Here is a 10911-nt window from a genome sequence, read left to right on the forward strand (position 1 = left end):
CTTCTCCTTACATACAAAGCTCTAAATGCACAGGGACCTAGCTACATCGCCAACACTCTAATAAATTACACACCAGCAAGAACACTGCGATCATCAGCTGCTGGACTACTAGAGGCTCCCAGAAGCAGTCAAAAGAGGATCAGTAATGCAGCCTTTATCAACTATGCCCCAAAACTATGGAACAAACTACCCCTAAATGTACTTATAATCTAGAGACAATTTCTAACATCTAAAAAACAAGGAGCTAAAACCAAACACTATTTTAACTGATACGTGTCTCTGGATAACCAATACCTGGTGCCAGAGGTCACTAGTACATGGCACACCGTAGGAGGACGGTCTTTACCACAGCCTCATGTAGCTTCTTGGAGAAGACAGACCTTAGTGATAGGTCTATCTAAAATGGTCGTCTTTGTCTTGACACGGACCCGGCGCATGAGCCCGTGCTGGTCAGGAGCCGCCTCGATGACCCTGGCCAGGACCCAGGAGTTGCGGGGTGCAGAGTCGTCGATGATCAGGACGAGGTCTCCCTCTGCGAAGTTGCGTGACACACATGTCCACTTCTGTCTCTCTTGGAGCTGAGGTAGATATTCCTGTGTCCATCGTTTCCAGAATAGGTCTGCCATATGTCACTAATGCAAACTTGTATGGGGGGGTGCTAAAGGTGAGCGATAAAGTGGCAGTCAGGAGAATGAGGCTGGCAGGTCACTGCCAGAGACACCATGAGATGCCAACCAGCAAACTTGTACTGTGGGAACCAACACACGGGCATCGATCACGAGGACGTCCCACGTTAACCTATGTGGACGTACTCAGGAGAGATGTGGGAACAGAAAGCACCGGCGAGCTAGCCAGATGCATGGAGGATCGGGATGACTGGAAGCACCGATGGAGGGCCCGTCCGAGGACGACCTAGATAGATACTGGACCTGTTTCCATCTTCTGTGGGAGTAGAGCTCTTCTTTCACGAAATGGCCTGGAGGCAGGGAAGGCTTTGACTGGAGGAGTAAGAGGTGGTTGGGGGTAAGCGCTTCCAGGTCGTCCGGATCACTAGAAGCCTTGGTTATCGGTCGACTGTTAATGATGGCTTCTGCCTCACACAAGACGGTTTGTAGGCCTTCTTCAACTCAAATGTTAGCTAGTTCTATTTCATTATGGCTTCCGCTCAGCATCATTCTGCACGCACTTCACTTTGTGCACGAGCACTGAATAAAAATTCCACAATGTACCTTTACATCCCAACATTCGTCTGGCCACACCCCTATCCGCTTACCTTCATAAGCAGGTGTGTGGTCACCTACTCGCCTCCTTTTTCACTTTCACCACAAGGAAGTGCCTTCGGTAGATCCCCACTTGACGAGGTTGTTAGTAGAAGAAAGTTGGAAAACAAAAGAACAGGAAGATACGTTGACATCATATCTTTATTTTCTCTCTCACTATTTTCGAGAAAATACAGCGATATTGTCGATATTGAAGATGATGATCATTCTGACCTTCAATGGCTTTTTCGTATTAGGAGCTCACGCCGCTGACATGCTCCCCAACTACAGTCCTCCTTGCTGCGGCTGGATGGGTTTGGCCCTCCGGCCATACAGCTGGACTGTGGGAAGCACCGACTGTTGTGAGGAAGCGGTTGCTTCCAGGATGGGGTACGTACTGTTTTGCTTGCGAGCTCTGGTTGTTTGTTGATGTTGTGGGGGTTAGCTAACAATTTTACGAACGCCGACTCCAGACTGGGGTCCTCTGCTCGGCTTCTTAAGCGGCGGGCGGTGGATCTTGGTCTGACGCCCATGATGGTCAATCTAGTGGGCCGCGAACAAGACTTGGGAAAAACCCGGGATTCTCTGGACGAGCGGATGCTTCTCTGTCCCGTGCAGGTCCCATCTTTCACATAAAAGTGAAAGTACACCCTAACGAGGAAATGTGGGCATAGGATCTTCTTTATCGGGAGTTCCATGCTCAAAGTCGGCTGCAGCCCGAATGGGAATTGTGCTGGCTACGCTGTATGTCTGGTAAACCACAGTTGAAAACTGTGTTTGACATCTTTTTTTCTCTTCCCTCTTAGGATGGGGAGGGACTTGGACAGCGGCCTGTCTGAAGTGTGGCTTGTTATGTCGTTGTGTACAGTTCAGGTGATAGCTGCTTAGCTGGCGTGCTAGTTGTGGCCTACTGTGTTAGCCAGTCAGCTGTTATCTGCGGCGCTAGCTCGTTGTGTTCACCAGGCTAGTGAACGTTAGCTTGTTGCTATCAGTCGGACGGCTGTTAGCTTAATGCTACACTGTTGAAACGTTACTGTGACTTTAACATGCCTTAAACACTCTGACTACGACGTCATCTTTGACAGAGGATGTTAGTCGACCCTACACCCGAGTGCCAGTGCCAGCGAGGACTTCGTCAACATGGAGAACGGCGGCTGGGTGGCGTTGCGGACATACCCTCGTCACCGGCGCAAGAGATGCTGGGTTCAACTCGGTGTCTCGTTAACCAGTGTTGCTGTTCTTTCGGCCGGCGTTCTGGGTGAAGGTAGGAGTCCTCCGGACTTTAAACACTTCTTCTTTTCTTCCTTTATAAATGTTTTGTAATAACGATGTTCCAAAACATGTGTTGCTGCAATACATTGAGGATACGACGCGTGTTGTGTGTGAATTGTCTTGTCACTGGTATAGCTTCTCTCTGTAGTAAATCAGCGTTGTTTTTTACGTGTGTAAAAATGAACTGGTTTGGTTGTGATGAGAACATGTGTGTTCATGTAACGTTGTACTTGTACCGTGGGTGAACCCACAACTAAGAGGGTTATTTAAACCTGTAAAGCTATGCTTAGTGACATGTGATTGAGGAATGAATCTTTTTCTCAGCCTGTGATGACAATGAACAGTATGTTCACACATTAACAGAGGTGCCTGTTCACCTTGGTCGTATCAAGGGTAAGATGGGAGGGGTGTCCCCCCGGTTTCCCTGGGGCTTCCCCCCCTCCTCTCAGACATGTTGGTTACAATATATTGTGTCACTGTGTTTGTGGGTATACGATGTAACCCTCAGCTTCATTGCTGGGGTTGTGCTTTCTGCTTGAGAAACAATTTTTTCCTAAAGAAAAGGTTGTTGGTCACTTATCATGTGTGCTTAGCAAGGCCTGTGGCCAATACATAATCGAGGACTTCTGTCTTCTCTCGTTATGAAAAACGGCGTTCCTCTATAGTAAGAGTGTACTTTTGCCATTTTTTGTTGTGATGAAGGGTTGTGTGTGTCGTTGTGATCTACAACTGGGTTAGGTTTGGTCCACAGAAGCACATATGTAAGTCTGGTACCGGGGCTCTTAAAGAGGCCCTCTCTGTTCTGTGTTTTTTCCGTGTGATTTCCGTGTTTTTTCTGTGTTTTTTCCATCTCCTCCCTGTGGCGAGGGTGGCGGGATGTAAAAATGTAAAAAAAAATTACCCTCAGCTGCGTCACGTGGGATTCATGCCAGTCTGTGTTTATTTTTTTTTAAATAAAAAGAGGAAGGAACATGAAGCACGACGGCTCCGTGTCGTTCTCCCAGACGACTTGGAGGAACAATGTCTGGTGTCTTGCTAGACTATCCATTGATGTGTTTGGGTCTCGACGCGTACATAGTGCTGGCTCAGGGTGTTTCTGTTAAGAATCACGCAGGGGGCTAAGTGCGCCTTGGTTACTCGTTATTAAAACAGCGTTTTTATAGGGCAACTGGGATGGAGTTTTGTCTCTTCCGAGCGCCAGTTTACTAGGTTGTCTCGAGGAATTCTCGTTCATATCTGGGGGATGTTAACGGAATAGATCAGAACATAGGTAGAGGGGTGGGCCACGCCCTTGGGGTGGGCCACTGAGCGCGGTACAAATGGGACCGTCTGGGTGGCGCCCTCTTTTCATGTTTTAGATCAACACGCATACCTACCCCCTCTTCTGGAGTGGGCATGTGGGCGTGGTTAGGGCACGGGACTGGTTCTGGTCGCTCTGGTCCAGGTCAGTTAACCCGTTGTCCGCCCGGGTGTCACAGGGTTAGGCGTTATGGAGACCCTTTGTTAGGCTGTTGGGGTGGTCTTCTGGACCTCATCTGGTAACCCTGTGTGCTTCCCGAGCCACCGGGCCCGGTCCGAAGTAATGTTTCGTCGACCCGTAGGCCTGGAATAACCCTTTTTTGAAAACTGAAACACTTGTACTGCGGTATAGCCAGTGTATACCCGCAGGTGTGTTTTGGAGTTTTTTCTTGAGGGGTTATAGGAACAACCACCGCATGTGGTACCAAGAGGGTGGTTGATTCCCTGGTGTGTTGGAGCAGAGTCAACTCCCGGGTTACCCGGTTGAGTGTGCCCCTGCACGTTCATGACGTCTGCCAATCGTGTCAGCCTTCTCTGCCTCAACCCCTCTGGGTGGTTTTTTTTTTATGGAGGCTTTGTCATGGTGCTCCACAACGCCAGCATACGCCCCTTCCGCCGGGGGGGCTGTTTTCAGTTGACCCCTTTTTTGAGTGCTTACGGCCATGCTGACTGCCTGTGTTACAGGGTCAGTGTGCCAGGCGGTGTACTATTGGGGGGAAAGGGCCCGCTCTTGGAGGGGCCCTATCCGATATGCTGGCGATGTGGGGGGCGGTGTCACTAAGTGACCGCCTGGTGGGGTCTTGATGCCTGGCGTCATTGACCTCTCCGGGCCCCCCTTTTTCCAGGGGATCCAGTCCCTTCAGTGGGTCTGGGTCTTCCTTCGCGCTCCGCTGCTACGGCTTTGCCACGGGGTTGGTTTGCTCTTGACCCCGTGATTTTGTGGGCAGTAACAAGAGTTGTTCCATCTGTTCGTTCCTTGGTGGCATGCGGGTTGTGCGTGTGCGTAGTCGTGGGGTCAAGCCACGGTCTGCTCACCCTGTAAGTTGAGTTGCTTGAGTTCCTCTTTGCACGGTTGGATCCGTCTCCCTCCTGTCCTCCACTAGGGAGGGTATCCCTCCATTAGGGAGGGTCGGGGGGCTCGGTCCTCCCTGGTCTGATGATTGTGGGGGGCCTCAGCGGGGTACATTTGTCGAGCTTTGGCTCCCGCTCAGCTCCTCTTGTGCAGAATGATGCTGAGCGGAAGCCATAATGAAATAGAACGCAAGGTTATGTATATAACCAAGTTCTATGAATTATGGTGACGCTCAACATCAGGACGCCGCTGCGGCCCTTGATCTCGCCTTGTGGTGAAAGTTTGGAAAGGAGGCGAGTAGGTGACCACACACCTGCTTATGAAGGTAAGCGGATAGGGGTGTGGCCAGACGAATGTTGGGATGTAAAGGTACATTGTGGAATTTTTATTCAGTGCTCGTGCACGAAGTGAAGTGTGTGCAGAATGATGCTGAGTGTCACCATAATTCATAGAACTTGGTTATATACATAACCTTACGTTAACGATACAACAAGTTGCCGATGATTCTGACATCTGAGGTAATAACTTGTTTAAATGACCGGTCATAAACGAGGAGATGGCTGATCCCACACTTTGCTCCAATGTGCGTTCATGCGCTACACAGTGACATGATGACCCTTTCTTATTTTATAGTTTCCTTGATATCAGTTAATATCAGTTCCTCCAAAAGAGTTCATAGGAAAACAGACAACGCTTATGTTAAGTCGCTTCTCTTTTTTACAAAAGTTGTCTGTGAAGATTCTTAGTTTTTTTTACTGTATAATTTCTAGGGGGGGATAACCGTTCATTGTACTCAATTGTATATAATCTCTGTAAAGCTACGACCAGACCACCACCACAATAAAATACAAATACTCTTCTGTTAAAACCCATTGAAACCGGGAAACACATTTGTGTGTATATGCAGGCTATATAATGCATTCTTAGCAGGCATTTTAGGTCTAAATGGGTTAAGATGGTTTTCAGTTGAGAAAGAAGAGGTGCAGTGTGATGATAATGAATGATGATGAATAGTTTTATTTTCTGTTTTTGTTTACAGATAAATCAAAAACACACATGTGTGGACTTTCAAAAGGAAAAGAAAAAAAGAAAAAATCACAAATGTACATATTCAAAGTAAGCTCACACACAAAATCCAAACTCAATGACCGAAAAAAGGAATAGGCTGAAGCACATGCTTATTTTTGCCTATCTTTTACAATTCTTAAAAACGAAATATACTTTAATATAAGAACATTTTAAAATATGCTGCAAGATATACTTTTTTTTCTTTTTTTAAGAGAAAAAAGAAAAGAGAAAATAAACGTTTGATGTTTTACTCAAAACTGTACTTCTGAATTATTTTATCCTTCAGGGCCTTTTTAAATCTCCCCAGAGAGGTACACAACTTCAACCCGTCACTAAGACTATTCCACAATTTAACTCCCAAAATTGAAACACACCTAGCTTTCACATTAGTTCTTACCTTTTTATATGTTTTAAGAATACACAACCCTCTTAAATTATACGTTCCTTCTCTTGGTTCGGTGTATTAATAGTTACAGCAGACAATGCAGAAAACAAATATAAACATAAAACCTCTCCCTGGACCAGGTCCTTCTAACAACCAGGTTGAATGGTATAACATTTGCACATTTCTCTTTTTGCACATTTTCGATTTATGTACTGAAAAACTATTATTTTTATTAGGATTATCAAAATATTTTAAATAATCAGTGAGGCCAACTTTTGAAATCAGTTTTGTCTCCATCTCAGTCCATTGTGTTGAATCATCATCATCATCATCATCATCATCATCATCATCATCATCATCATCATCTTAAGAACATTGGAAATAAGAACATCAACCATACATAAAATCATGGAAAAATACACTCTTTATCCTTTACACTTTTAGAAAAACAATAGACATTTGTCAAACAGCTTCACATTTAAAACAGTCTCTCACACAAAAGCTACACAAAGTAGAAAAAAAAGAATCCCCTCCCAATTTCTTTTTTTATGCAAGAAGATTTTAAAACAAGGGAAAAGAAAAATAATATTTAAAAGAATGTCACTGCAGAGACCAGTGGCGTTAAGAGCATTTTGTGAAGAGACGATGCAGTGCTGCCATGTGCCGTCTTGTCTAAAGCTCACAGATGCTGGTCTCCACCACAAACTTGTTCTCAAAGTGACGGATCTTACGGCAGTTCAGGGCCTCACGCTTCTGCATACCCAGGACCCGGTCTCTGCGCTGCAGCTTGTAGGTGTCCTTCCCGCGGCAGAGGCTGTCGATGAAGTAGCCCAGCTGGTCCACGTGCTCCAGGCGCTCCGTCACAACCATCTCCTCGTGGATCAGGTATGACTGAGGCAGGTAGGTGCCAGCCTTGATGTTGACCAGCAGCTCCATGAGGTCTTTGGGGGGCATGACAATGGAGGTGTTCAGGGGGATGACGTAGCACTTGTTCAGACTCAGATCCAGATACGCTGTCAGCCTCATCCGGAAGTCGTGGACGATGTCAGCGGGGTCGGTGTCGGAGAACTCGGGCACAGGGACGTTGATGAGCTCCACCTGCTCCTCCTCCAGCACGCGGATGCTCTCCTTTATCATGGTTCCAGCTCCCTCTTGCATCATGAAGTCGTCTTCGCTGTATTTAACTCCATACACAAATACCTGGCCCTCCTCCAAGATGTAGTATCTGTACAGGGTTCTGCCCACCACCCCAGACAGAATGAGGGCCAGGCCCAGGCACCAGCACATGCTCCAGCACCAGCAGCAGGCCATGGACTGACGACGAACTTGGGTGTCCTCCTCGGGAATGAGCTTCTCGATATCCTTTTTCACATCTTTCTGCGCCAGGGCAGAATGGAACGACACCTTTACCATCCTTTCCACAGCAAATCGGTAGGCAAGGCACCTTGGTTGAGAAATGCAGGTTTCAGTCTATGTTGTTTAGTCTATCTGTTCAGTACTGTTCAGTACTGTTTCAAGATGCACAATGCCCTGGCAGAGAGAATTGCTGAATATATATTATAGATACATATAGATACATTATAGATACAGGTTCGATCATGACATCATACGATGACATCACCAATGTTCTAGAACGTCCGGCTATGACATCACAAATGTTCTAGAATGTTCTATTATGACAAGACGGTTCAATGACTTTATCTAAATCCAATCAACATTTCTAATGCCCTTTCAATGTAAGGATATAAAAATAAACATATAAACATTCATATAATACCATAACCTAAATATATAGCTTTGGCTCCTCTTACTCGGCCCCTAATTGTACTTATAATCTAGAGACAATTACTAACAACTAAAAAACAAGGAGCTAAAACCAAACACTATTTTAACTGATAAGTGTCTCTGCTGCTGGATAACCAATACCTGGTGCCAGAGGTCACTAGTACATGGCACACCGTAGGAGGACGGTCTTTACCACCGCCTCATGCAGCTTCTTGGAGAAGACAGACCTTAGTGATGCACACGCTCACACTTATGGTCACTTTACAGAAGGAAAGGTCACTTTAAGAATAGTATAGTATAGCTTGAGATTGTAAAATATAGCATTGTATAGCAGTGTACATAAAGACCCAGTGCCTCATCCGTAGCTAACAGTGTATTGCACTACCACAGGACCTAGCATGTCCTACCATGCTCTGTAAATAACTCATGTACAGATACCGATATGCCCTACTTTGTTACTTGTTATTGCACAATGTCGTTCTATTGGATTCTTATTATATATTACTATTGTAATTATGCACATCGTTGCAGGCAAGACCCCCTGCATTTCATTGTATACTTGTATAGTCAAGTCAAGTCAAGAGTTTTATTTGTCACGGCATACAAGTATACAATGAAATGCGGGTGGTCTTGCCCGCAACGATGTGCAATACAGTAGTAACAACATATAATAGAATCCAATAAAACAACATTGTGCAATAAACAAGTAACATAGTAGGGCATATCGGTATTTGTACATAAGTTATTTACAGAGCATGGAGGACATGCTAGGTCCTTTGGTAGGGCAATACACTGTTACTGTTACTATACTATTTTTAAAGTGACCTTTCCTTAGTGGCCATAAGTGTGGGCGTGTGCAGCATGAGTGTGTGCTTGCTCATGTTAAAGTGGCTGCTAGTGTGTGAGCGTGTACAGTGTGTGTGTCGTGTGTGTGTGCTCATGTGTGCTTGTGTGTGGAGAGTTCAGTGTTCAAGGCTCTGATGGCCTGGGGGAAGAAGCTGAGCCGAAGTCTCTCTGTCCTAGTAGCTGGGGTTCGCAGGCGTCTGCCTGACCTCAGCAGCATGAACAGGCTGATGTTGGGGTGGTGTGGGTCTTTCATTATTCTGCAGGCTCTGGATTTGCACCTCTTGTTGTATAGAACCTGCAGGGGTGGTAGTGCAATACCCGTGGTATGCTCGGCTGAGCGCACCACTCTCTGTAGGGCCTTCTTGTCCTGTGCCGTGCTGTTTCCATACCAGGCAGTGATGTTTCCAGTCAAGATGCTCTCTACAGCTCCGGAGTAGAAGGACTGGAGTATCTTCCCAGATACTCTGAACTTCCTTAACTGTCTCAGATGGTAGAGGCGCTGCTTCGCCTTTTTTACGACTGAGTCTATGTGTGTTGTCCATGTCAGGTCCTTTGAGATGTGGACCCCCAGGTACTTGAAGCTGCTCACCCTGTCCACGGTAGCCCCGTTTATCCTCAGTGGTGTGTGTGTCTCCTGCTGTCCTCTCCTATAATCCACGATCAGCTCCTTGTTTTTACCAATGTTCAGGAGCAGGCTGTTGTCCTGGCACCAGCGTTCCAGTACCTCAACCTCCTCCCGGTAGGCCTTCTCGTCGTTGTCCGAGATCAGCCCCACCACCATTGTGTCGTCCGCAAACTTCACTATGGAGTTAGAGCTGAACTTGGCCACACAGTCGTGTGTGTATAGTGAGTACAGCAGGGGGCTCAGAACACAGCCCTGGGGGGACCCGATGCTCAGGGTGATGGTGTTGGAGGTCTGACCCCCCACCCTGACCGCCTGGGGCCTTTCGCTCAGAAAGTCCAGTATCCAGGCTCTCAGAGCGGAGCTCAGACCCAGCTCGATCAGCTTGTCCACCAGTCTGGTGGGGACTATGGTGTTGAACGCTGAGCTGTAGTCAATGAACAACAGTCTCACATAGCCCCCCTTCTGGCGGTCAAGGTGAGAGAGGGTGCTGTGAAGTACTTGGGATACCGCATCGTCAGTGGACCTGTTTGGCCTGTATGCAAATTGTATGCCTGTATGCCGTGACAAATAAAACTCTTGTATCTTATATCTTGTATTGTCTTTTTCTCAGTCGCCGATGCGATTGAGTCTCTGCGCCTAACCCATCCCGTCCTTGTGTGTGTGTGTGTGTCATTCATTTCCTATAGTGCTGAGTGATGTGCATGTGAATGTCCTAACCCAACCCTCTCCAATGTACAGTAAATCACTTAACCCAAGAATACACAAGACCCTCTTCTACCAAGTATGGTTTCGTCGATATTCCAATGTACAGTTTTGCTTGTACAGTTGTACAGTTTCACCCACCCCGCCTACCCATATAATTTCCTATAATTTCCTTTGTTGTGAGGGACCAGATTGGGAGACAGTAAGATATTGGTGAAAGAAAAATTGCATGTATATATGTGTTTGAAACAGTGAGGGTGAGAAATGGTCTGATCTGGCTGTAAACAAATAGTTTTTGATTTGCCTTCTTGACTAAGCTATTGATGTGATGTTTGTAAGTGAGGCCTGTGTGTCAAGAGTTACTCCAAGGTATTTATTACTAGTGCCTGTTGTCTTTAACTGTAGTGTCTGTCTGCTGTCTTCATAACCACACTGTGTGTCTGTACTTCTTTATTACATTTTTTGTATCTCCCGTCCTCCCCAATATTTTTTACTCACAGCCACCACTGACACACACATTGGGGGATGTTTTAAAAATATAATTTAACATATAATGTAATATAATAATTTGTGCTTCACCAAAACATTTTGTCAGCAG

The 10911-nt window shown here is 46.2% G+C and overlaps 1 protein-coding gene across 1 annotated transcript; it reads right to left on the minus strand.

Annotated features, from left to right (window-relative positions):
• Nucleotides 1-7027: 7027 nt before the first annotated feature.
• On the minus strand, nucleotides 7028-7768 carry LOC311232937 (integral membrane protein 2B-like; the record flags this gene model as incomplete). The annotated part of the gene is made up of 1 exon (XM_084319770.1): nucleotides 7028-7768. The coding sequence occupies one exon, from the start codon at nucleotides 7766-7768 to the stop codon at nucleotides 7028-7030; it is 741 nt and encodes a 246-aa protein (XP_084175896.1).
• Nucleotides 7769-10911: the final 3143 nt, after the last annotated feature.

The sequence above is a fragment of the Notolepis coatsorum genome (genome assembly GCF_963971535.1).
Source record: "Notolepis coatsorum genome assembly, chromosome: 8".
Lineage (NCBI taxonomy): Eukaryota > Metazoa > Chordata > Actinopteri > Aulopiformes > Paralepididae > Notolepis > Notolepis coatsorum.